At 51.0% G+C, this 25,688-nt stretch overlaps 9 protein-coding genes across 9 annotated transcripts; 5 read left to right on the plus strand and 4 right to left on the minus strand.

The window, feature by feature from the left end:
* Positions 1 to 1,382: 1,382 nt before the first annotated feature.
* HER10_EVM0009751 (uncharacterized protein) lies at positions 1,383 to 2,357 on the plus strand (the record flags this gene model as incomplete). Its single annotated transcript, XM_035479227.1, has 1 exon — positions 1,383 to 2,357. The coding sequence occupies one exon, from the start codon at positions 1,383 to 1,385 to the stop codon at positions 2,355 to 2,357; it is 975 nt and encodes a 324-aa protein (XP_035328374.1).
* Positions 2,358 to 2,799: 442 nt separating this feature from the next.
* On the minus strand, positions 2,800 to 3,085 carry HER10_EVM0012708 (uncharacterized protein; the record flags this gene model as incomplete). Its single annotated transcript, XM_035482096.1, has 2 exons — positions 2,800 to 2,865; positions 2,936 to 3,085. 2 exons carry the CDS (start codon positions 3,083 to 3,085, stop codon positions 2,800 to 2,802), a joined length of 216 nt encoding a protein of 71 aa, XP_035328633.1.
* Positions 3,086 to 4,210: 1,125 nt separating this feature from the next.
* On the minus strand, positions 4,211 to 7,940 carry HER10_EVM0001109 (fatty acid desaturase). Its single transcript, XM_035470869.1, has 3 exons — positions 7,518 to 7,940; positions 6,517 to 7,376; positions 4,211 to 6,429 (listed from the first exon to the last, which is right to left on the minus strand). Exons 1-3 carry the CDS (start codon positions 7,684 to 7,686, stop codon positions 6,100 to 6,102), a joined length of 1,359 nt encoding a protein of 452 aa, XP_035327572.1. The 5' UTR covers positions 7,687 to 7,940; the 3' UTR covers positions 4,211 to 6,099.
* On the plus strand, positions 4,548 to 5,381 carry HER10_EVM0006771 (uncharacterized protein; the record flags this gene model as incomplete). Its single annotated transcript, XM_035476347.1, has 1 exon — positions 4,548 to 5,381. The coding sequence occupies one exon, from the start codon at positions 4,548 to 4,550 to the stop codon at positions 5,379 to 5,381; it is 834 nt and encodes a 277-aa protein (XP_035328125.1).
* Positions 7,941 to 10,608: 2,668 nt separating the features above from the next.
* On the minus strand, positions 10,609 to 12,868 carry HER10_EVM0001438 (uncharacterized protein; the record flags this gene model as incomplete). Its single annotated transcript, XM_035471185.1, has 8 exons — positions 10,609 to 10,787; positions 10,847 to 11,087; positions 11,155 to 11,244; positions 11,332 to 11,530; positions 11,576 to 12,000; positions 12,064 to 12,363; positions 12,422 to 12,549; positions 12,763 to 12,868. The coding sequence occupies 8 exons, from the start codon at positions 12,866 to 12,868 to the stop codon at positions 10,609 to 10,611; spliced, it is 1,668 nt and encodes a 555-aa protein (XP_035327604.1).
* Positions 12,869 to 16,535: 3,667 nt separating this feature from the next.
* On the plus strand, positions 16,536 to 18,252 carry HER10_EVM0008290 (C6 finger domain-containing protein; the record flags this gene model as incomplete). The annotated part of the gene is made up of 5 exons (XM_035477817.1): positions 16,536 to 16,754; positions 16,822 to 16,983; positions 17,059 to 17,432; positions 17,535 to 17,721; positions 17,968 to 18,252. 5 exons carry the CDS (start codon positions 16,536 to 16,538, stop codon positions 18,250 to 18,252), a joined length of 1,227 nt encoding a protein of 408 aa, XP_035328250.1.
* A 500-nt stretch (positions 18,253 to 18,752) lies between these two features.
* HER10_EVM0001862 (dihydrodipicolinate synthetase) lies at positions 18,753 to 20,131 on the plus strand (the record flags this gene model as incomplete). Its single annotated transcript, XM_035471597.1, has 3 exons — positions 18,753 to 19,215; positions 19,269 to 19,861; positions 19,916 to 20,131. The coding sequence occupies exons 1-3, from the start codon at positions 19,080 to 19,082 to the stop codon at positions 20,129 to 20,131; spliced, it is 945 nt and encodes a 314-aa protein (XP_035327640.1). The 5' UTR covers positions 18,753 to 19,079.
* Positions 20,132 to 20,729: 598 nt separating this feature from the next.
* Positions 20,730 to 21,490, minus strand: HER10_EVM0007365 (uncharacterized protein; the record flags this gene model as incomplete). Its single annotated transcript, XM_035476923.1, has 2 exons — positions 20,730 to 21,343; positions 21,427 to 21,490. 2 exons carry the CDS (start codon positions 21,488 to 21,490, stop codon positions 20,730 to 20,732), a joined length of 678 nt encoding a protein of 225 aa, XP_035328174.1.
* Positions 21,491 to 22,261: 771 nt separating this feature from the next.
* HER10_EVM0013348 (uncharacterized protein) lies at positions 22,262 to 23,383 on the plus strand (the record flags this gene model as incomplete). Its single annotated transcript, XM_035482710.1, has 4 exons — positions 22,262 to 22,544; positions 22,612 to 22,965; positions 23,043 to 23,234; positions 23,292 to 23,383. 4 exons carry the CDS (start codon positions 22,262 to 22,264, stop codon positions 23,381 to 23,383), a joined length of 921 nt encoding a protein of 306 aa, XP_035328694.1.
* Between the last annotated feature and the right edge of the window lie 2,305 nt (positions 23,384 to 25,688).

Here is a 25,688-nt window from a genome sequence, read left to right on the forward strand (position 1 = left end):
GTCAGCCACAGCTCAGGTATGAGGCGGTGGTAGAACTCACAGTATGAGTATCAAGCGACCGGCTAACCTGTGGCGCCAACCAACTCAAGGCGAAGTAATCCTTCAATTGATGGGAAGCCGAAGTAGCCATGACTTGTTGAGCTCTACTTGGGCATCCTGAGAGAAGGTGGTCCGGCATGCAAGGCCAAACGACATTTGACGACGAGGACGAGAGAAAACCGGGATTCACCTGTCGAAGGCTAGGTACATGTGGTTGTGATCGTATTCATGCGATCGTATACGAAGGGACCTCGAAATTTGCAGTCTAATGATGCATGTTATCCATGGGAAAGAGATGACGTCCGCATGTGTTGTCATACCACTTCCACTGGCCTTCACGATGATGAAGAATCTATATGTCTGGGTATTTCTTGCAGAACTGAACATCTGGGAACCAGGCAATGAATCAAAATTTCAGTTCTCAAGGAAACTGAGCAAGGAAATCGCCTCCAATTTACGAGAGAGTGCCGCGATGTAAGTATACATATCACGTTTTGAGGCTTTAACCACCTAGTCAGCAGCAGAGAGGGTGGCCATCCAAATACGGTTAGTTCCCGGACGTGTATGCATTCTGCTTATGTTTCAGCCCTGTAGTCGAATGCACCTTGCTTGTGACTTTTGAGTCAAGGAATGGACCAGTCGGCTTATACCCTCTCTAGTCAGGCAATTTTCGAATATTCTAGATGTCGAGTCCCTCATACACTGAGCCAATTCCATGTAATGCACGCTGCTTATGGTTTTTTCTACACAATTCTTAAGTCCGAAGCGTGCTTTTGCCCGATTATAGCTATCCTTCCTTATTCCATGGTTACCCTGGATGCCTAGTGGATACGGAAACGTGTAATACGTGGCTTGAAAACCAGGCTCGACAACATCGCAGAGTACTCATATGTATTTGTACCCGCGTGGGAGAAGCTGGGAGCCCTAGAATTCTCGAAATCTGCATTTAGTTACCATCGGTGACATGCAAATAAGCTTCGGTTTCGGTATCGGTGACTTCACCTTGAGACAACAGGTCGTGACGCGGCGAGAACGATCGTCGGCAATGTTTTCGGGCATAAACGGAAAGAGGGCTCTGGATGCACATCGGACTTACCTTCACCTCAAAATTCAAGTCATACGTAGACCAGCTCCGCCTGGGTGCATGTACAACTGTAGGTCAGGGTTGCTTGTGCTGGCTGAGGAAGTGTTCCTCAATGGATCTTCCTCCAAGGAGTCTCGTTCGTCTACCCGCCGGGGTGATGAAGCCAGTAGAAGGAAAATTAACTATTTATTGCGATCGGTCCTCACCCGAAATGCATCTTTTGTTCCATTCTCGCCCTCATTCCTACACAACTCGACTTATGAGTAAAGCATCTCACCCCCGAAAGATATCATCTTCGGCGACATTGTCCACCCCGGCAAAGGTTACATTCACCTCTCGCGGCTACAAACTTGCAGGCCACTTCTACCCTCCTGTTATCGATTCTCCCGCCCGTTCTGGAGCAGCTGTCGTCATTGCCCACCCTTGGACCTCAGTCAAAGAACACCCCCCCACCCACTACGCTCGCGTCCTTTCTCAGGCCGGCTTCTATTGCCTCGCCTATGACGCGGCCTACCAAGGAGAATCCGAAGGAGAGCTCCGCTACCTCGAAGACCCCGGTCAGAGGGTTGAGGTCATCAAGTCGGCGGTCACGTACCTCGTCAGCCGCGATGAAATCGACTCTGAGAAAATCGGCGTACTGGGAATCTGCGCATCAGGCGGCTACGTCTCCTTCGCAGCACAGACCGATCTCCGAATCAAGGCCGTCGCCATCTCTGCCGGCGTTTGCTCGGGCACAATGGCGCGCCGCGGTCTCGATAAGGACGGATCCAATCTTGACATGCTCCGCACCCAGCTCGAGGCCGCTGCCAGAGACCGTAACAGCGACGTTACGGGAGAGAAAGTTGACATTATCCACATGTTACTCGATGAGTTCGACCCGGCCACCGCCTCTATCGAAATGCCCCAGTCGTTCCGCGACCTGGCTTCGTACTACTGCACTAGCAGGGCCACAGCGACTCACCCTCGAGTCCCTAACCTTTGCTTGCCGCGAAGCTGGGACATCATGGGCAATTTTGACGCCTTTACCTGGAATCAGCTGATCAGCCCAAGGCCGTTCTTGGCAATTACTGGGACCAAAGCTGCTTCGAAGTGGTATAGCGAGGATGCTGTTGCAAAGGCCAAGGAGCCGAAGGAGCTGCTCGTTATTGATGGACTTACCCATGCCGACTTGTATGACAATGTGGAGGTTGCCGGCCCTAAGCTCAATGAGTTCTTCGGCAAGTATCTAGTCTAAGGTAGATGATCGTTGACTCAGTGCTGTTGACGACTAGACATATAGCTTTTACATAGGCTCGATGCGCTTCGGCCTTGACAGTCGAGCTTGACACACAAACGATCAATCAGTCAATAGGAACCTCAAAATATAATGTTCACGACTGTGAATGGATTCAAATTACTCGAGATTCTCATCTTTAAAACAAATCTTCATTGAACGAGCACATCACGTTTGAGTCCATAAACAATGGCTAGCCATCATCGCATGCTGTTTACCAGCTTGCGGCGACCACCTCTGAGGCTCTGTGTCTTGTCTCCTGAACCTCCGTTTTAGCCACAGGCTTTGTCACTTGATTAGCTGGTATCAAATCTAAACGCTTTCAAATGCTGAACGCTCCTGTATTGCCATGCAATCGTTCTGTAATCCCCCAGTCACAATAATCTTCCATATTTCCAACATCCTAAGCAGCATCGCATGAGAGGGAGCCACTGCCCAAGTCATTGCAGGAACCACTGCGCTTTTGACCCTGTAGAGTGCACAGAGGTTAGTCAGAGGTTTCTGAGAACAGGGGATTTGTCTTCCTGCGATGGACGTACGTTGCAGGTCGCTGTGCAGGCGTCGCCACGGTTGTTGCATGCTGTCTCGGTGTAAGTGCAGCAGTTGATGCTCGGGTTGCACTTCTGGGGCTCGGGCAGAGCGACTGCAAGGGCAGTGGTAGCGAGCGCGATGAGAACGAAGAAACGCATTTTGCCGTGTGTGAAGGAACGCGGTGAAGGAAAGTCGAGATCAGTCGATGGATGGCGTGAGTGTATGGGTGTTGGGGGCGATCGAGAAGGGTTGAAGCTTCCCCATTTATAGGTATTCGTTGAATTCTTTTAGGGCTATAAATAAGCAGTATACTAAGAGATCCGCATTCCGTTATCAAGATTCGAGAAGAACTCTCTTTGATAGATTGTTAGAGATGTTGAGTCAGTTACCCTGCAGGTGCTCCAGTCACTTGGCGGCCCCTATGTGGGATGCTGTCGTTAATTAATTCGGGACCACTTGAAACATTCAAAACGTCGGTCTCAATATTGGCACATATACAACTGGTTTTGGTTGTACGGCCAAGCCGGAGTTGTCCATAATCATAAATTCCGTCGACGGAGAGACCGGAAAGCTTCCAGTTCACCTCAAGTTACCTTAAGCACTAACTAGTAGGCAAGAAAGAGCGAAGGCCACTCTCTGTGCGTGCCTTATACGTTGAGTACCTGATCAAGTTGCAAAGACTGCAGTCACTACCTGGATGACAAACGTGGTTTCATATGCGAAGCTGTGTCGCTTCGCACCACATGTGACATGATAGGCTTCTCTACGCAGTAGATACGATACCTGCGATCGGGCTTGGGGTCATAGAGAACTTTCTAACGCGAATGCGATAACATGGCGCTGGTAACGTAAGGTTCTAAGAAACTCTAACATATTTGCCAGTGAGTTAATCCAGCAACTGATAGATTATCCGCGGAACGCACGCGTATCTTGTTCCCGGGATTGTAATCATTCCGGGATGAGGGTGCCGTCCTCAAAGCTTGATGCGTCCGAGTTACGAGTGGATTGTTTACAAGGTAAGTAAGTGCAACATAATCCAAGGCCCTTGAGAATTGAGGTAGTCTGAGGCTCGATCAAGTCATCCCATTTTAACATTTCCTTGACATAATGAGAGATCTTGACTTATTGAAAAGGTGGACGAAGGGATGGAAGACAACTGGCAGATGCTGACATAACCACACCGCCAGCGGAAATTCGTCCCTTGGACCCCTATTTAAGGTTTCATCTTCTATTTTTTAAGCTGATCACGGGCACGTGGCGGGTCTGATCGGGTGCTTTGGCGAATCGCAAGCGCCAATTAAGCGAGATGAGATGGGCATCTTGTGCCTGGAATCCCGGGGGAAGGATCGGACGGGATGCACTTGAGTCTTGGGGGTGCGCGCGCCCAACGTTCGCGATCCGAATCCCCCATCTTCTCTCTTTTCTTTGCAACCCACACCACACCACAACACCATCGGCGCAAGCTGCAGATCATCGATGACCTCACTCCTTTGAGTCGCATATCGGCCGCATTTGCGGCTGGCCACAATCATTATCGCTCCCTTACTACATACCAAAGTCACTCATTAGTTCAGAGGGGGGCATCCCGTTGGGACCCCTCCCTATCCACTCTCTCTAACAATGCGCAGCACCGCTCTTTCATCGCTGTCGCAACTATTCCTTCTGCTGATCGCATCTTCGCCGAACCATGTCGCCGCCGACGGCACCGTCTGGGCAACGCCCCACGATAGCTACTCCTCCTCAGTTGGCGTCCTCGGCTGCAAGATCAATACCGACCGCGTCGCCTACTGGCCCGGATCCGTAGACTGCACCAACCTTTGCATCTCCCTCACCTACGACGACGGCTCCTCCGACGGCAAGCGCACCGTGAAACTCCTCCGAATTGACCAATCCCAGGGCGCCTACGACGTCAGCTACGATGCCTGGAACTACCTGTACACGGGTAATTCCGCGAAGAAGGCGCCCGTCGCGGGCGGACCGCTGGCCATGACATACAAGGAGCTGCCGGCGGACGACTGCAAGGAGCTCCTCAAGACCAAGAACAAGAAGCTGCCGCTCAGCGCGTCCAACAGCATGAACTTCCTCGCCAGCTGCCTCGACCAGCCGGACAGCTGGGTGGCGAAGAACTTTGGGCTGTACAATACACTGGATTCGGTCTGCGCATGGGGATACGACGAGGAGTGCGAGTTGGATTGGCCTGCGGCGAACCAGCCTACGTGCAAGCACTCGCTCGGCATGCCGGTGGAGCTGAAAGATGCGCCGGTGTATAACGTGCAGTATCCCACAGGGGAGGTTGTCGTCGCATCGACGGGCGAGAAGGTGTCGAGTCCCGGGGATAGTACCAGCCTGGCGGCGCCATCGCCGACACAGAATGGTGCCCCGAGCAGGGGCATGTTGACGTTGTTGATGGCTGGCTCACTCGTATGGACGTGCCTCATGATAGGTTCATGCTGACGTTGATGAAAAGGGCCAGGAAATGCTGTTAATATACCACACGAGATACCATGTAATACCCCCACGTCTTACGACAATAATGTCAAATACCACCACCTTACCTTATCCTACCTCATCTCATTCCCACATGCCACCACTTTCAGCCAGGTCCAGAGGGAACGCGCACGGGACCACCCGCATCGTTAAAGATTGACCGTTGAGCCTCGCCCGAGACAGCTGTCTCGAGGGAAATTAACAACATTTCTTCTGCCGCTGGGGATAGTTGCCCCTGTCTTACTCTGAGGACCCTGAGAAGATATTTTCTTGTCTAATACATTGTGCCATCAATCATTAGCTCCGATCGAGGAGCTGGCTGAACCTTGATAGCCCGCACAGACTGGGTATCGTCGAAACGATCCCGGCGACGTCACTATACATCGAGGTATGGCGTATTCATGGATGGCTCAAAAGCCTCAGCAGAGCCGAGGAGTCTCTCAAATCTATTCTCAGCCCCTCCAGGCCTGTTTTTGTCTATCGTCTAATGATCCCAGTTTTTTCTCTTGCTTTATTCAGAAGTCGCTTGCGCCATGTATGCAATGAAATGGAAGTAATGCTGACATGCTCATGTAAGGGCCATGCCGAGAAGAATTACGCTCCTCCTCTAGAGGCCCTCGATATCTCAAGTTGGCTCCTAGGTGTCGAAAATGCCGGTGTCCTGGAAAATCAAGGGACAGACCTCTTATTTCGTCTTGGAATAGTCCCGGAACTTTTCGCGAATCTCATCCTCCTCAAACTTTCTCGTATGCCGCTGCAGCATCGTCGCACGCTCCTCAATCGTCATGCCAATCTGCTCACCGACCGGCACCAGGCACTTTGCCAGGTGCAGGTAGTCCTTCTGAAGCAGCTTAACCGTCACCATGAGGTAGTCGATGTTGTGGAACACGAGCGCCTTTTCGCGAATATACGTCTTCTTCTGCTGCAAAAAGGATGTTGGGTGGTCGCGCCAGTGACGGCGGGGGTTGAGGTGGTGCGACGTGTGGTAGCCGTCGTTGTAGCAGTATCGGTTGCTCTGTTGAGGTGGTCAGCGTTCAGAACGATCTTCATCCTTGGCAATGTGGGGTGTGTGGAGGGGAGGCCCTCCTTGGCGAATGCTTACCGGCACATCAATCAGGGTGATGCTGGAGCGGAAGTCCGAATCCGGCTCGTCGGCGTCGACAAAGGCGTGTTGGCCCCAGTTGCCGACCATCAAACCCAACCTCATGAGCGCGAGAGGCCCGAGGAAGACGAAGGTCGTCGCCTTGCTGTGGAGGCAGTACAGGGTGTAGAGGAAGGCGTAGTTGCCGAGCTCCCAGAATCCCGTCTTGAGGCCGTTCTTCGTCTGGCCCTTGCGGAAGAAGTACCGCGGCAGGTCGAACCAGACCAGGAAGATGAAACGTCCGACGTAGTGCAGGAAGTGGAAGATATTGTCACGCTGGTAGCGGATGGTTGACGACAGGTCGTGGGGCCCGTTACCCTCGACGTGGTGGTGCTTTACATGGTGGTAAAAGTACGTGTTCCAAGTGTGGCCCATGAGGGGATCGGTGATGTAGGGGAACGCGGCGTCGAAGAAGCGCAGGACGGCCCAGTTCTTTGAGAGGATGCCGTTCATGTGGATGTGCTGGTGCATCATGAGGGTGTAGGTGCCGGTGAACCAGAACTGCATGAGCATGTGGGCGACGCCGTGGATGTAGTTGAAGTTGCGGAAGAGCATGATGGCGCTCGGTACTGAGAGGGTGAAGTAGAGGATTAGGTGTGTGAGCATGATGACGTCGGTCTCGTGACGGACGATTTTGCGCCCCCAGGCGACGTAGGGGACGACGACATTTTGATAGATGACGGCTGGGAGCTTGTGGGGGAGATCGCGCAGGTCGAATGATGAGAAGACGGATGGCTCAAAGTCTTGACTTGTTGCGTCGTTGAGACCTTTCAGCTTGCGGATGTCCTTGGCGTCTCTCTGGTTTGAAACTCCGCGGCAGGCTAAGATTCCGGGTCAATTGGGATGTTCGAAAAGTAAGTGAGAACATGCAGGTGAGTGAGAATGAGGATGAGAGTGAAAGTGAAAGTGAGAATTTAGTGAGATCTGGGCTGGCAGAAAAGGGAAAGAAAAGGCTCGCTCACTTTCATCATCCTTTGACTTCTCACCCAAGGATTCCTGACTGGCATACCCCTCGTCGCCGTCTGTGGGAGCGAGATGCTTATCGTTGTAGCGTTCGATGTCGTCGATAAGGTTCTGCAGAACGATAGTATCGTGAACCGTAAGGTCTGGGGCGACGATGAGATTACTCATTGCATGTGGGTTCTGGAAGGAAAAAAGTCTCGAATCCCAAATCTCAAAAAACCTCAATGCCAAGACCCCGCACGCGCGATGAGAAGGAGTAAATGCAATCGAGAGAAGCGGAAACGGAAAAGAGAAGGAGGAGAGGCGGTCGGTCAAGCAATGGAATTTCCCCCCGTCTACTCAACCCATTTGAAGCTGGAGGAAAGGGTTTTTTTTTTTAGGGGCTTCAAAACGGGGAAGGGGAATCCAAAAAATGAAAAAAGTGGGAAGACACGATGCCGTTAAAGGAGGTGACCAGTGCTTTATTACGGGTACCCAATCTCTTCAACCCATGTCGCGTTTCTGTTTCGCTTGCGCTGGGAAACCGGCAGCGTCTCCAGAGGTCACTGACTAACCGCAATGAAAAAAACAGCCCATCTCGTTGTGAAATAGTGCTGGGAGCTGCGTAAGCGGCGGCAACATCATGCGAGCGCCGTATATTTCTTCAATCCTGTTGCCAATACGTTGGGGGCCCCATGGTTCATGTCATCCACCTCTTTCAGTCCCCCTTCCATTGCGCTTGTTCTTGTTATTGTCTCCTCACGTCTCCTCATTCCCCTTTCCACTGGAGACTTTCCGAAGAGAGCTACGAGCTCTGTCCTTTGGAGCTTCTCATTGGACCGGGTTTCGGTAGAGCCTCCGTCAATTGGGGGGTTTTGTTCCTTGCCGTCTGCGACCCCAAAGACAAAAAAGCATGTGTCAGTGTGCCAGTGCTCTCTGAAAACAGCCATTTGCGACACCTTGACAGAGACTCGAGAGACCGTGGCTGCATAGCATACGAAAGTCTAGTTCCCAATCAAAGTCCCCTTGATGTATAGTCTCTATTGACGGATATTTCCAATAGGTATTCCATTCAGTAGACAACAAAAGGCGGTCAGACATTCTCAGCTCAGTGAGTCCTGTTAGTGCGGGACTTTTCACCAGTGTCGCGCATTTCTCACTTCAAGTGTCGCGTAATACCACCAAAGCGCAAGCAAGGAGCTTCCAGAGATGATGATTCCCAATGGTTGAACCAACAATGGGAGCCAAGATCGGCAAAATTTCCCATCTGATTTCCCATTTTCTTCAGCCTCTTCAGCCAACGGGCTGCATGCCAACTTTACTCTCCTTTTCCTGCAGGCGCAATCACAAATTGCCTTGCTCGAACCCCTGCTAAACCCAGTTCTAGAACGTCACTAGACGCTAGCAAGCAGCCGGGGGGGGAATGAAAGCTTGCGTTGACAGCGTGGGTGGGTACACTTGGACCCTGAATCGATACCCTGGAGCGGGCAGTGAAGGTGAAACAGGCAAATTGCATACTGTGCCAATCGAACTTGTGGGAACATGCATCGAATGCGAGAATGTGCTCAAAGATAAATGGTAGCCGGATGGTCTATGGATACATAGCCACAGACAGCCATCGATGAAGGAGATGAGTATTGGACGTCCTTTGGATGTCGATAGCTGTACGTCGTATGTTGATACCTGACGTGATGAAAGTCACTGGGCCAATTGGAACTCTGCCCTTTGGCGTTCGAACCTTGATGTTTAAGCTTGTCCCTGCCGAAGCGCTCCGACCATCGAAATCACTATCTCCGAGATTGAACTTGGGCACGACGCGGCTCCAGCACGATTTTGGTGCTCGCCCACCGGCCCGGCTCGTAATTACGCGGGCCGATACACTCGCCAGGATAAACTTTCCACCGCTAAGCATCATCCTCAGAACACGCAATGGGAGTAAAGTGGTCCCTTTAACAAGACGTACCAGAAAAAAGGTGTCGACCATGCTGATAGCAACGAGTGTTGGATGGCGTCAATATACATGTTCTTCAGTTGTTCTCAGGTGCTTTTTGGTTGGTTTTCTACTTTGAACATAAGGTAGGGCGAAAACAGAAATGGGCCATCGTGTGATTCGCTATTACCCCTGATATGAGTACGTACACATATCTCAAACACCAGTGCACCTATCGCTCGATGGAGAATATTTGAATACATCACAGGTGATCTCTCGGGAGACCATTCAGATTTCTAAGTAGAATTTCTGTCACTACTTACTCATGCACAGCCTTTTATCCAGATTTCTCCTGCCGAATTTCATTGTGTGGTCACCCTTATTGCCCCGCAGCTACGAAACTTCGGTCCGGCCCAGATTGACGGATTATCGGCAAGCCACAAAGCTCCCTTCATCTTGGTCGCGAACAACTCGTTGTGGGATCTGGATGAGATGTTCCATTGTCGACTGTCGTAAAAGATCTTTTCCAAGCTTCCCGACGACGATGCTGCCAGCGTATACCCGAGACGTTACTGAGCAAGGATGACCTAGATGGCGATGTTGAGGTTACGATTCAAGCAACACTTGAAGTTAGATGATATAGTCTATACACGAATAACTCAACCTTGGCCTACGCTCGAGTCAAATACGTAGTCACAGGTCTTCATGAAGAGCCCAACACTCATTGGGGTTTATCATTCGGCTCTCATTAGGATAGTATGCTTATGGATTGGGTGATGGCGTAGATGGCTTTTGTCATCCAGGAAACAGATATCACAAATTATTTACTGATATCATAAGAACTTGCTGTTGGAGCAATTATAACAGTGGTCTACCATGTTGAGAAAGAGACCAGTCTCACTTCTAGGTGAGGAAGAAGCGAATCACCAAGCAATAAGAACTCAAGGCCGCACACGGCGCATAATAGTCTTTGTTTCCGCGATGAAATGTGTGCCTCGGACTCCAAAGATGGTGAGCAGGTCTTGTATCCACAGACCTTCCCACATTGGCCCCAACATCACCTTTCCAGGACTTGTGGCGCTCCACGGACTACTTAAAGTTTTCGAGATGAATAGAGGTGACAGAAACGTACTGAGAGCCTCATCCCCGACTGTCGGGCCGGAGAAAGGCAGTCGCTAGTTTCATGACCTGGTACGCTCTTCAATCTGAGCAGCCTCGATATTTGCCTCGTATTTCTCATCGGTAATGGAGGGAGATCTGGCACGACCAGGGGCCACCACTGCCCTACCTCTCATTTGAGCCCACACTGTCTTATGGGTAGGTTGCATGAACAGAGCGTCCATGTCCTCAAGGGTCAGGCCTAGTCATATCTCGATTAGCAAATGCACAGGTTTCCATGTAGCGGATAAGTAAACATACCCTTGGTCTCTGGCACGAAGAAGAATGCCCAAATGCCCATGAGCATCAAGACACTGCTGAAGAAGAAGTATGCGCCGTATCCTAGGTCGGAGATCATGTAGGGGGTGGAGCGGGCAATGATGAAGCTTCCTAGCCAGGTTGTGGCGGTTGTGATAGAGACGGCCAGCATTCTGATTTCCAGTGTCTGCACTTCAGAAGCGTACAGCCAAGTGATTCCTTGCCACGTTGCGCAGATGATTATCTATGTCATAATCTCAGTGTTAGTGCTCAAAAGTCGGTATAAGTATATCGATAAGAAAGCAACTTACTCCGTTGATGTAAACACAAGCCATGGCAAGATAGCCCCAGCCGTCCTGGGTGACTTGGCCTGCCGCGGCAGCTGTGGCAGGGTCTGCTTTCTGCACAGAGTGTTAGTATAAATGTAAGGTGGTACATCTTGCTTCGGCTCTTTTGCTTGAGAAGAAACAGCTCGGAAAGAATTGTACCATGACATATCCTCCAATATACCACATTGGAATGCATCCAAGTGCAGATCCCCACAATAGTCCCTTTCGTCGACCGACTCTCTCAGCAACCCAGAAGGTGAAGAGGAACATTCCGAATGTCTTGGAGATGCCATAAAAGCCAGTAGAAAAGAGCTTTGTAGATGTTCCAGTGATTCCAAGAGTTTCGAAAATTCTCGGGCTATAATATGTAATTATGTTGACCCCCGTGAAACTCTGAAGGAACATGAGCGCCATGCCCAGGCCCATGCGATTTCGAATACCTTTTTGGAAAAGCTTTTGGAACATTTGCTTCTTCGTCATGCGTTGAGACGTACGCTGCTCGACCTGAGTGCGAATATCATTCATCTCACGGCGAATGTACTCGTGATCTGCAGGTAGACCACGGATCTGGGTCAAGATTCTTTCTGCAGAGTCAAAATGGTCTCCACGTGCGAGCCAACGGGGAGACTCTGGGCACCAGATCATGCCTAGCGCGAGTCCCAAGCCTGGCTCTGCAGAGTCAAAATGGTCTCCACGTGCGAGCCAACGGGGAGACTCTGGGCACCAGATCATGCCTAGCGCGAGTCCCAAGCCTGGCAATAGCTGAATTGCGAGGGGTACGATCCACTGGGCCCTTGACCCGACATCAATCGTCCTGTCAGTAGCGTACTAGAATCTTCACGTCAGATATTTGACTCATGAATTTGAGGATATCACGATGGATGTACTTACGTTGATCCAGAAGCCCAGCATACCACCTCCTTGGGAGGCGATTTCGAAGATGCCGACTAGTCGACCACGGATCGAAGGCGGGGCCGTCTCGGCGATGTAAACGGGGACAGTCAACGATGATGCCCCGATTCCCAAACCAGCAATGGCACGGCCTGCGTAGATCAAGTTCAGGTTTCCGCTGGCTGCAGTCATAAGAGTGCCACCGATGAGAAATACGGTTCCGGCGAGCATGACTGTCTTCCTGCGACCGAATTTCTCGGCGATGGGGAACGTGAATAGGGCGCCAAAGAAGCAACCGGCCTAGAACACCCATTTAGTCACGAAATAGTCCATGCCTAGTTCTTGTCAACAAGCATACCTGAAATGTTGAGACGATGTTGCCCTGGATGGTATCGCGGGTTGTCGAGCTAACTTCGTCCAGGTGAAAATCACGCCGGAACGAGTCCAGTGCCATTGTTCCTCCAATAACTGCAGTGTCATAGCCCACTGAAATAGTGAGTTAGCAAGTGATCTGTAAGGAGGTCATGCTAACGTTCTGAGTTCAACCAGAGACCTCCCTGCTCGCTAACTGACACGGATTGACATGGTGCGGTGCACCCAGAAATGTCACACTAAGCTCTCGAAGACGTGGTGTATGCCAAGTGCCCCTTCATCTAGGTAGAGACAAAGTTGATCCGCAAATGCAAGAGAATCACGTACTAGCCAAAGCTGACATGCTCGCGACGAGGGCGATCAAGTGAATGCGCCAGTTTCGCACCTCCGGAGGATCAAGCGTTCCGGACGCATGGGTACTGAAGAAGCCCATATTGGGCTTTCAGATTTAAAAGGCTGATGGGAAGAGTAAGGCAATGATGGAGAGACCGTATCACAACTCTGCGGAGAGATAGATGAACAACCTGGGAATTGTGCGAGGTAGAGATAGGACCCGGCAGACCATTCCATCGTGGAGACAAAGCGGGGAGGCAAGCTTTATCTAGTCCGCCATGACGTTCCACCCTACAATAAGCTTGAACTGCCTTCCATCGAATGGAAAGCCCGTGTTTGGAACAGCTTCGTGGAACAGTCGAGGATTGGCGGTGTTTACCCCGCGACACCCCCATGGGAAAAAACTGGGTGGCAGTCGTCAAAACTTGCCTGGGACCCGTAACAAAGGGTCGGGTTTGTGGAGGGGGCAATAAAAGAACTTCATCCTCACGGTCCAACCAACCATCCAGCAGTGATGAATGTGATCACATCTTGCCCCTGCACAATTGGACAGACTGGGCAGCAAACACTTGGCGTCAGCAGATGTGTGGAGTAGCCAAGAATGGCTCCAAAGAGGGGGTAAGGGGATGCACAAAACGAACATGTCTGTTCATGTCATTTGGCTTACTTGTCTGCGCTGACTTTGATATCTCTCAATCAAAACTCAGGACTGTTGTCGCCATTCATCACTACCAAATGCAAGTGTGCCAAGGTTGTTTCCTCCGTTACATTCACTTACACAGCCCACTGACTGTATGCATGAACCACGCGAGGATGAGGGGTAACACCATCGAAGATCCTGATCCGACGAAGACATCAAAAAGAGGCAGGACGGATTTTGATACTGCTCGGTGGCCCTGATTCTAACAAACCGCGCTTCTGTCATATTTAGACACTGATTCTTGACAACCAAGTTTGAATGCCACAGAGTCTGATAACCTTTTCTACGAATTTCCCTCTTTCAGAAGTAGCGAACCAAATATTCAGCCACTTTTACGTGTCTAATTCCAGCTCAAAAAGGGGATCTGACTTCCCGAAAAGTTTCATACGAGATAAGGTTCAATATGGAAGGAAGAAAAATGAAAAGCCCAGCTAAGCAATACGCTAGTTCAGAAGGAATGCCGAGACGAAAACAAACGGGGAGAACCGGACGCAGTAAGTCGAATGTGCATCCAAGTTGATATAACGAGCTGAAAGCCGACGTTTGATTACCGAGAGCAACATCAGGTCCCAAAGAACCGGAAGGTGCAAAATGGCATTTCTTCTCTGGAGTTGGGTCAAGGTGTGGGTGACAAGCCATGACGGAACCGGGGTGATCCCCCCGTCTGGCAGTTCATCTGTACCCGGCGCGGGTCTGGATCTGCCCCCAACCTCCTCATCGGTAGTCAAGTTTGAGTTCCGAGACCACACGAGCCGCTGCGCTGTCACGAAGCGGCTCCATCAGGAACCACTCATAACCTCCAATGACCTCGGCGGAACAGCCCAAAACTGATGATGGCTTCTTGGTTCTGGCTTGGCTACTGTCTATCTTGTGTGCGCCGCGTCGCCCCAGATCTAGTTGGCATGCAGGGCTGGTTCTGCGGCGAGATGCTTCTCAGGCTCCCAATACTCACAGCTTCCATGTCTATCTACCCATGAATCAATAGCCAGCAGGACTCATGTGATGTTACGGCGCATGCAGAGAGACTCCCCGCATTGAGGGAATCTCCAAAATTTCAGTCGCTGGCGCCGAATCATTTCAACACCGCTCGACTTGATTCGTGGCATCGTCTACCTTTGAACATCGGTTATACCTTCCAGACTGCTGGATATCATACAATACCACATTTTTAGCTGTGCTCAGCCACCCCCGGCCTGGGGTCTGGGAAGCTAGTGATGGAGGACTGCACGACTTGGCGCGGAATCCTCACCGGTCACGCGGGTGCTTCCCCGTCGGTTGAATAGCCCCCATCGAGCCTCTCTATCAAGCCAAGAGAACACACACTCAATATGAGTTCTTTTATGTATCATGATCTCTCAAACCGGCGTCGCATGACAATAGAGGACTTGATCTCCCGAGGAATTTTGCAAATGACGATGATATGATTTGAGACTTACATAAATGACCCCGAATTCAATTTTTGACTATGTTACTTACACACGCAGTTTTGGAGAAGGTCTGGCGTTTGAGTAGATGAAAATGTACTCATCAGGGTGGCTACAAGTCGTTAGTTGAGTCCGCTTTGAACCTACCGACTCCTGAGAGAGTTCATGGACTGAACATGAAAGGATCATCTTCACACATTTCTCGGATTCCAAAAATGGACTTCTGTGTGGGTACCATGGAACGAAGAGATTGAAACGAGATTGGCGCTAATGTTAGACGTCCAAGTCTTTAAAATAGGACAAGAATCATTCTATCATTAACTCTCCGGATGAGTTGAGTTGCGTTGGATTCAATGTGGCTGACGCATTTTGGCGGTGGCGCATGGCGTTACGCAGTCAGCCACATTCTGGCTGTCACACACTTTCGGCCAACTTCCGCGAGGGGATAAAAGCTCGAAAACTAGACTTTGAGCATCTTCGGATACTTTAGCGAAAGATAATCGTTGTGTGAGGCACTGGTAGTCTCGCCGTTACTTTGGTCTGCAGTGTACCTTGTTAATTGTCAACGTGGTGCATGTGCTACAATTTGGTCCCTGAGCATGAGAGTTCAACTCTTTTTCAAGTTCGACGTCTGCCTTGATAACATCAGTTAGGGCGTTTACCCCAAGATGAGGATGGACTCATTCAAAACGCGTGTCATCACTGAAGCTCCGAGTCGACTATACAGTTCGTCCTCTGTTGATGGCATAAGAGTAGACTCAAGGGATCACAAATTCGTCACGCATTCCAACTGTGGCTTGTGGCGGTGCAGTCAATCCTCAAACACCCGGTACTAACACTCATGCTTGGGCTCCGAAAAGCGCGCTAGAATCTCCACAGTTGTTCAAGTTGCCATTACTAACATCGGTCGAAGAACTGACTCCAAAGACCACCGCGCAGTGTAGAACATTTAGGCGTACGAGTCAGTCCGGCAACGGCGCAGAAAATTTTCAGGGGCAGGAATCTGACCCCCTCCGCAACCCCCCCACATCGTGGAGTTGAAAGGGGGGAAAATATCCCCGCGCTCCATTCCCCCAGCTTTGGACAAAACGTTGCGCGCTCATCCACAGACTCCAACCCAGCGCAGCAGCGGCCACACCAAACCATTACAGGCAGGCAGACAAGGCAGTGCGAGTAGCAGTCAGCGGCAGCAGGGGAAAAAAACTCGAAGGGGGCCAAAAGGAGAGGATGTCCGCCATTGCCAAAGAGCCCGCACGCGATCGCAACCGCCAGCATGCAGGAGAATAGTGGGACTTCGGCTCTGCCAAGTTACTCCCGACCAGCGAGGAGATCAGTTAGGTCCAGGGAAGGTTGTTTGACTTGCAAGTAAGTTTCTTCCACACTTGGTACCTCGAGACTCCGGTCCGGCAGCCCATGGACGGTCGTCGGACAATCACCCGACGCGGTACTGTCGAGGAGGTCCAGCCAAAGACCCGAAATCACCGGCAGTACTCCGTGCCGATGGATGAACATCTTGCTGACGTTCGACCCACAGACGCCGCAAAGTCAAATGTGATGAGAGTCGACCTCGGTGCAGTCATTGCGAGCGCCTGAATCTAGAGTGCAAGTGGCGGCCGCAGTCGAGCAGCTTCGCCGCCCACGCAATGTTAGCAGCCGCAGGGTCCTCCGGGTCTGGCCGTAGTCCGGCTATCCCGTCTCATGCTACCGATGCCTCCGTTTCGCCGGCGGCGTCGGTGTTCCAGCCCATGCAGGCCGTCGATGAGATATTCGACTATGCCAACTTCTTGTGGGATGCTGGCGATGCCTGGCAGCAGGTCAACCCAGAACCTGGTCAGCAGATGAGCCTTGATGGGCAAGTTCTCGTAAGACATCATCAAACCCGATCCCAATTACATCCCATGAACTCGTATTTCTAACTATTTGTCAAAGAGGAACCAGTTCTCGGGCCAGCCTCTTGGAAGCCGGCAACCGCCGCTCATGAGTAGCCCGCCGAATCTCACCTTTCCAGATCGGACTGCTATGGATGAGCTGCCAGACCCATCACCAATCCCTGATGCTAGTAGTCAGTCAGAGCAGGCCATGGCATTACATGTACCGACTGAGGATGACAGACTCATGGACTACTTCAGCCGCGTAGTCGTCCCTCCTATCCTTGCCGAAGTCGAGACGCAGAAGAAGTGGCTGGCCGTTCGACAGGTTGTCGTCGACATGGCAGGTGCGTCGCAAATGGTCAAGTGGTCGGTACTCGCCTTCTCAAACCTGATGCTATCACGTCGCGAAGGCTCCTGGCTAGCCAGTCCGGAGGATCATTATCAAAAAGCCGTGTCGGAAGTGGCTACCTGTGGCGATGAGTCGTCGCCCGCGACCGACAATCCGAGCTCACGCAGGGAGCACCTCCTCGCGACGCTCTTCTTCCTCAGTTATGTCGACATCCTCCGAGGTCAGATCAAGGCTGCAGACTCGTTCCTTAAGCGGGCCTACGGGCTGTTCCAGCAAGGCGAGAAGAGCAGTTTTGCTCCTATCGAGAAGCAATTCCTGCAGTGGATGCGCTTACTCGATGCCCGTGCCGTTTCCGCTGGTGGACAGGGCTTGCTCCTTTCCAAAGATGACGAGCTGCTCTTAGTCGAAGCGTCACCAGCTAGTTTCGATGGAGGAGGCGCAGACTCAACCAGGGAGGACTTTGGAGATGGTGACATTGAGGATGTCCTATTCCAAGTTCTTTACCACCCCGGTATTGTCTTCTTCCAAAAGGTTCAGAGCTTCATGGGTCGAATATCGAAGATCGACCCTTGGCATAGGTCACGTGGCACCGTCGAGGACGAGACGGAGGTCATGAACATCGGGGCCGCCATCGCAGCGGATCTGCGGACCTTATACGAGCAGCGGCCCCCGCTCATGGACTATGCCGTGGCGGGGAAGTTGACGGAGCCTCACGTTTCACCGCACCTAGCGTTCGTTATCACACGTGCCTTCCGAACCTATCTTGCCAACTATCACGCAAGTAAAGTCCACCTACATAGGGTGGCATACAAAACCTTTCCGCTTACTAAAGAAGCCAACGACGCTCTCAATCAGATCCGACGCCTAGCCCGACTACTGGTTGATTCACTGGATGCAGATAACTCGTTGCCGGTCAACATGCTTTGGCCTTTACTGATGCTGGGGTCGGAAGAGCAGGACCCCCAGGAGAGGATATGGATAAAGACCCAGATCCTGCGCATGGAGAGCGTTGCCGGCAATGCGAAGATCACTGCCCAAGTTCTAGAAGAGGTGCAGGCTAGGCAGGATGCTGAGAAGGTCCGGGTTGACATCCGATCAGTCATGCACGCAATCTTCAACTCATGTTTTGCTATTGTCTGAACTGCCTGACCTTGGACGACTTTGGCAGGCTTCATCACCCACCTGTACCTAAGCAATGAGTCTTCGCGGCCTTCTTGAACTTGAAGCACTTGCCGAGGACAGCTCAGCATTGGAAGTCTTCGCTCGCTTCGTCCCTAGCTCAAGTCGTAACAGCGTTTGATACCCCTTTCATTGTATAGTATCTGAATCAAAACAGCTTTACCACATGTCCCATCTACCTACGTCACCAGTGATCTATGGACTGCTCTTTCAAGCCGCGGAAGCCATCGTCGTCCTAGTGAGAGCTAGACAAGATTCCGAGCTGGCAAGCTGCGTGACCAGTTCCGTCGGCTGCAACCGACGGGCGACACTAGCGTACCCGATCAGTGTGGATCCCGATCGGAAGGCCCACATACGGCCACGACGCCGATCCACTCCGATCGGTTACTCTCAGAACTCAGGTTCTTTGTTCGGTTTCGCCATGGTATTGGAGTTCTTCAATCAGATGACCTGGCCCGTGGGGAAGACTGAGTGAGCAGCTCACGACTCATGACCTTGCCCGCTTCCTGAGACTCCGACTCCACAAGAAACCCGCCTTGCATGCTCGGTTCATGCCCGTGGGGAAGGTCGGCTTGTCGGAAACATGCCACCTTGAAGAGCCCCGCGCCTCGATGCCCACCGCGGGGTTGAGCGCTCCGACCCACGGAGTTCAGAATATACTTGTATCGACTGTTGCCATTTGAATCTGTCGGCCTTTCTTCTGCTTATTCCTAAACCTCCAATCGATACCCTAAACTCACTTGTGTTCATTTTGTCAAGCGTATCCTACACCCACTACACCATTCATAATGGCTGCTAAGACTTTTCCCGCCGGTATTCACGTGCCTAGTTTGACCTGGTTTGGCAATGATGCCAGCCAAGAGATCGATTGGGACGTGCAGACCAAACACCTCGAGTTCTTGGTGAAGTCTGGACTCCATGGAGGTAAATAATAATTTGATTAGAACCTTAAAGGGTCAAATCTGACAGTATCGCAGTCGTCCTGGCTGGCACCAACGGCGAGGCTGTCACCCTCACCAATGACGAGAAGACCAGACTCGTCAAGGCCACAAGAGAAGTTGCCGTCAAGGCCGGTCGCCCCGACCTTACCATCACCATGGGCTGCGGTGGCCAGTCCACCCGTGCCGTTATCGAAGAGACCAAGCTCGCCAAGGCCGCTGGCGCCGACTACGCTCTTGTCCTTGTCCCCAGCTACTTCCACTTCGCCATGAACGAGGAGGCCATCGTCGGCTTCTTCGAGGAGCTCGCTGACGCCAGCCCCATCCCCATCATCATCTACAACTTCCCCGGTGTCGCCGCCGGCCTCGACGTCAACTCTGACATGCTCTCCCGCCTGGGCAAGCACGCCAACATTGTCGGTGTTAAGCTCACCTGCGGCGGAATCGCCAAGGTCGCTCGCGTTCGCGCCGAGTTCGACCCCTCCGAGTTCTTCGCCCTCGCAGGCCAGAGTGACTGGCTTGTGCCCGCCATGTCCGTCGGCAGCAACGGCACCATCACCGGCGTCGCCAACCTCTTCCCCAAGTACTGCATCAAGATCTTTGACCTTTACAACGCCGGCAAGATTGAGGAGGCCTAGTACTGCATCAAGATCTTTGACCTTTACAACGCCGGCAAGATTGAGGAGGCCTCCGCTGCTCAGCTTAAGCTGGCCCAGATGGAGTGGGCTTTCGGCAAGGGCGGTATCAACGGTACCAAGTGGGTGGTTGCCAAGTCCCACGGATACCCCTTGACCAGCTGCCACTGCAGACGCCCCTACCCTCAATACACCGACGAGAAGAAGCAGGCCTGGATTTCGGATTTGGTGGCGCCCTTGGCCGTCGAGGAGGCCAAGCTCAACTAGGGTGCTAGTTTTATGAATGGGGATACGACTGCATTTATGAAGTGGTGTATACAATGGCATGGATAGGCGTTTAGGTTACCTTGGTTATAATGGCACAAAAGCTATGTCAGAAGATATTCAGACTTACTGAGTCTTCCGAGCAGGAATAATTGAACTGCTTTGTCCAAATCATGTTTATGCATTGTTTCTGGACGCAAGTAAAGTGTCTCGTGTGGATAAACTCGTGGCCAAATCAAGCGAACGAGCATCAAAGTAGGGGGAAATAATGTATTGACCTAGTACCTAATGAATGACAGACTAAAGATCTATACATGAAATGACTGACGAACCCCCGCCGAGTAAGTGATGGAAAGCTATCTGCAAAATGATGGGGAAGCTCAAATAGCAATAGGGTGAAGGTAGCTGGTTGCACAAGGTCATGCTGCAAGGTGTAGCCGAGTATGATTCTCATGGATTGCTATTTAACCCATACAATTCGCCAGCTTCTGAAATCTTGATTCAGTCTCATTGCTCAATAACAATTGCGTTGGTTCCGATGATCATTACTTACCAGTTCGAGGCTACTTGAGGCACTTCAAGTTTTGGTCAAAGACCCCGCTTACAGAAGCTTATAGGCCTTCGCATCATCCTGGCCGCGCTTGTACGCCTTCGCATCGTCTTGACCGCGCTTGTAAGCCTTAGCATCATCTTGACCACGCTTGTACGCCTTCGCGTCGTCCTGGCCTCTCTTGTAAGCCTTTGCGTCGTCCTGGCCTCTCTTGTAAGCCTTTGCGTCGTCCTGGCCTCTCTTGTAGGCCTTAGCATCGTCCTGACCACGCTTGTAGGCCTTCGCGTCATCCTGTCCGCGCTTGTAGGCCTTAGCATCATCTTGGCCGCGCTTGTAGGCCTTAGCATCATCTTGGCCGCGCTTGTAAGCCTTCGCGTCGTCCTGGCCTCTCTTGTAAGCCTTCGCATCGTCCTGTCCGCGCTTGTATGCCTTCGCGTCGTCCTGAGCAGGGCTGAAGGCAGTGGACTCCTCCCGTTTGTAAGCCTTCGCATCGTCCTGGCCTCTCTTGTAGGCCTTAGCATCGTCTTGACCACGCTTGTACGCCTTAGCATCGTCCTGGCCGCGCTTGTAGGCTTTCGCGTCATCCTGAGCAGGGCTGAAGGCAGTGGACTCCTCGCGCTGATGGACCTTGGCGCCAGCTTGAGCCACCGCACCACCGTGGGCGCCTACTGAAGTGTTAGAGAGATAGGAGTTTTGACGTTTATGCGTCTCAATTGATGGTGAAGTGGTCAGGGAATATTAGACTTACCAAATGTCTCAGCCGCGAGGGCAGTCAAGGGGGCGACAAGGAGGAGAGTGTTGGAGAACTTCATTTCGAAAGTGGAGGTGGTTGGCTGGTTGTTGGTTGTGAGGTACTTGATTTCTTTGCGGTCGATGGAAGCTGTTGTGTAGAGAGCTGGTTGATATGAGAACTATCTCGGACGGATTGAAGAAGCTAAATACTTGTGTTCAGATCACGGTTTCCTCAAAGATGGCATTCGATGTCCAGTAAACTGTAAATTCATTGACTGGTCGTCACATCGCCATCAACCAGCATTGTCATTCGACTGACAGAGTCCCATTCATGCTCGAAAGTGGTGAGCTCCGCCAGCAACAGCGTTCGATGCCATCGAGGCACATCTCCTAGATGCCAAGGTATAACCTTAGGTCATCATGTTGTGATACAGTCGCGAGTAGCTGAACCTGTCAAGACGGTCGGATAGTCAGTGTATGACTCAGTTGTCAGACGGTATTGTGCTGCCACTGTCCTCAGAAAGAGTGGGCATGCCAGATGCTCAAGCAGACTTTAGTCATATGAGAAGCTTGGATCTATGTTACGCAAGGTATTATGTCAGATTTGGTCTGTATATACCTTGCCTGATTAATGGGGACTTGGGAAAGCAAAACTTTGCAACGCCATACTCTTTTCGCGACCGAATGAAATAGCCATACATGTAGGATCGTATGGTTTAGTCTTGAGATAGGACCACCAAACTGCCTCCAATCTGGTGCTCCTTCAGTTTCGGCTGCACGTGGTTTACCACGATAACAACATCTCAATCCATTTTGAAACATTTTCTCACAACCGTTACGCATCTACGACAATGAACCTTCTCAAATGGCCTTGGTCTCGTATCTCTGGCCTACCGGAGTACCAAATCATGAACGAGAATGGCTCCGACGCCGGGTCTGAGGAGCACCTACTTGCCGAAAAGCGTGCTTTGCGTCCTCGCAAGGGATCCGGCACATTATTAGATCAACTCCGCCGACCCTATCTTTGGATTCATCTTATGATATTTACGTTCTATACCGCCCTCTTCCTCACTTTCATCATCTCGCTCCAGGGTGAAGAGAAGATATGCGCCGACGATCAGACCATGGTATGGTGTAAGTAGATTCTGTTTTAGGCATATCGTGCTGGATTTTGTGCTGATCGTCAATCTTCGGACAATAGCACCAGCTCGAAAGGCTCTGAAGCCAGAACGATCCTTGTGGATGAACGAAGTGACAGATGGTAACGTCTATCGAGGCAAGCCGAGACCAGAACTAGACGCAGCATGGGACGAGCTTGTCTTGTACAGCAATCTCAAACTCACAGCAGAAGACCTCAAGAAAATCAATCGAACTTCTGTTCGACTTTCGGATGCGTCTGGTCAATTGACTGATTATTACTGGAGCGGGTTGAACGTCCATCATCAGATTCACTGCTTGAAACTAGTTCGTCAAGCTCTATACCCGGACTACTACTTCAAGGGCAATGTGAAGCTGAAGCGTCATCTGGAAGACCACATTGATCACTGCGTTGACAGTAAGACTTTCCTTAAGCATTCAATGTCCACCGATGATTCTGTTACTTTGCTAATATGCATTTGATATCCTTGTCAGACATCCGCATGGCTCTCATGTGCAAAGCAGACATCTCAATCGGCTCATATGACTGGGTCGACAACAATCGAAGGCCACTGACGAACTTCAGAACCGAGCACAGCTGCTACAATTGGGATCTCGTCAACAACTGGGCTCGGGATCGCCACTTCGATATTTACGACAATATCACGATTGTTCATCCATTCCTTGGTAAGAGATGCACAATTTGTACGCCGTAAAACATACTGATGTCTCCGTCATACTCAGGCAAGTCGTACCCTCTTGACTCTGACGGCAACTATGTGTTCACCGAGGAAATCGATCCATTTTTGGGCAACAAGATCACGCCACCTTTGTAATGACAACAACGACTCGACGAGGAGTCAATCGCCACACTTTATGAGTACAGAGATGAGAGGGAATAGTATGCTTCAACATTAGGGGGAAATATTGATGGCATATGCATGATGTTGCATCAGGGTGTGAGTTGGAGGTTCTAGTATTTGTCCATTGAGGCCCATGCCTGGTTCCACGAATGAATTATCATCTGCACCCATAGTTGTATCAAAACAATGAATTTCGTAAAAGTTGAAAAGTCTTCCGATTTTTCACGTCCTCGCACCGGTTATGGACACAACATAGGTAACTTTTCAAAGTGGGAGTGAATGTGATGATGGGGGCTTAGATCAATATACACGTGTCTTGTCGAGAAGCTAGCTAGTGAGCGTTGCTTGACGATCTGCAATTCACTTGTGGATTTGTGCAGGTGCCCACAGCACAAGACTTAATGTCTGAGCTAGGTAGGACTATTTGCGTGGTGATCGCCCCTTCTATTACGGAGTAATCTGTGCTCTCATTCCTACTCAACAACGCGGTCTAGTATTGCATAAAGTTCACAAGAAACCGAACTTTCTATCAAGGAACAAATTGTCAAGGAAATCCTAGCCCATTGCATGCAGGGTTACGCACGCACGGTCAGTAGGCCATGGGGCGGTTAAGGAGTACCCGAAGCCAAAGTTACGCGAGGTTGCCAAAAATGATAGATATTGTTCAGAAGACGGGCATCGGCCCGACGACTAGAAGATGAGAAGAGAGTGACAGCCCTCATTGTGCAACCACTCTTCTTTCCACTAACCCGAAGCCGAAGACCAGGGCCGGATGGCAGGGAAAATCCCGAGGCTTCCGCTTTACACAAGGCGGCCCGGTGGGCCAACCGACGGGAGGATGCATTCAGACTTGCCGGACAGATTCGACTTATCGGCTAGAGTAGCTTTATTTGGCAAAATACTAAAAGACAAGCATGGTTCGTGATATCGAACTCTGCTACTCCGTCTTCTCAGGCAAGGATCCTCGATTAAGGTTTCCGGCGTCTGCGGGGCGGGCCGCTTCCGTACGAGTCATGTCTGGCGGCTGGGAGCTTCGGACGGACATTGCTCAGTGCTCACTAACTAATCCATGACCCGATGCAATAACTCCGCAATGGTATCCTGGGATCTCATACTAAGTGATCTTTGTATCACTGATTATTTGAAGTGCCACATCGGAATGGTCCTGGCTGAACAATTCCTTCGGTCCCGCAGCTCTAAAGTCTATAACCAAGTCCGCTATTTAGATCGGCCAAACCGCCTCCTTACTGCCAGGCAGCATGAACAGTGAGGTAGGTTCAATGATTATACCACGTCAACTTATGTTAGTTCGACTAACGGACCATATCTTTGGCGTCTAGAAGTTGGTTTTTTGACGTGAAACCAGCCATCCTCGTAGCCGACTCTTGGCTTATTCATGGTCCACTTTGTGGATCTCCGACTGCATTTCACTTGCATCGCCACGAAGCGGCAAATAAACCAGTAAACGCCGACGGAACCTACCTTCAAAAAAGGTAAGCCGAAGCCAAGTGGGTTGTAGCTCAGGCAAATCCCAAGGGTCTGTGGTATGATATCTGAGATATCTCCTCCCCCAGACCATGCTTAGATTTCGGGGCACATTTCGGCAGCGAATCCGAGTACACCAAACGCCATACTCGAGCAAGATCTCACGAGTCAAGAGGGTCTTTTGGAGACCTCGACAAGGGTTGGAGGAGTTGAAAGTAAACTGGTGAGACAGCATGGCTAAGTGGATAGGCCAAAGACGTCCTTCACGTAGTATTGAGTTTGGAGAAACACGAGCTGGTAGCAAAAGATGATTGCAAGCCCGGGGAATAAACCTCGCAGGCGACACTTGGTCCAAATCGCTGAACTTGTAGATAAAGAGCTGCGACTTTGGTTCAAGTAGGAATACTGCCCAAGAAATGCAGGTTTAAAATGTCATTTTCCTTTGATTTCAATGTAGATTCTATCAGAACTACCTTGTAACATCCTCCGCGTTACTCGTTGACCCGTTTTGAAGCTGTTCTGAAGACATCTACTTTCCAACCGAATACACTACCTACGTGTAGGAAAATGGACAAGGAGAAGGCTGCTTCCGCTTCAGGCAAAGATGATTGGACCACAGTATCTGACCCAAGAGAGAAGAAGAGGATTCAAAATCGAATCGCGCAACGTGCTCACCGTTCGTCTCGACAATGATTCTCGTCAGGAGCTCAGGCTGACAGTTTAGGCAGGGGAGAAGCTTAAACAGCGTCTTCGAGTCCTCGAGAGTTTGGTCAAAGAAAAGAAAGAACTGTCC

This window comes from Colletotrichum scovillei, assembly GCF_011075155.1.
Source record: "Colletotrichum scovillei strain TJNH1 chromosome Unknown Contig00010, whole genome shotgun sequence".
NCBI lineage: Eukaryota > Fungi > Ascomycota > Sordariomycetes > Glomerellales > Glomerellaceae > Colletotrichum > Colletotrichum scovillei.

Coding starts and splice junctions, on each gene's coding strand:
- HER10_EVM0001109 (XM_035470869.1), bottom strand. CDS start 7,686: ATGAGTAATCTCATCGTCGCCCCAGACCTTACGGTTCACGATACTATC. Junction 7,377..7,517: donor GAAGTCAAAGGATGATGAAA/GTGAGCGAGCCT, acceptor CCGGAATCTTAG/CCTGCCGCGGAGTTTCAAAC. Junction 6,430..6,516: donor TCACCCTGATTGATGTGCCG/GTAAGCATTCGC, acceptor CCACCTCAACAG/AGCAACCGATACTGCTACAA.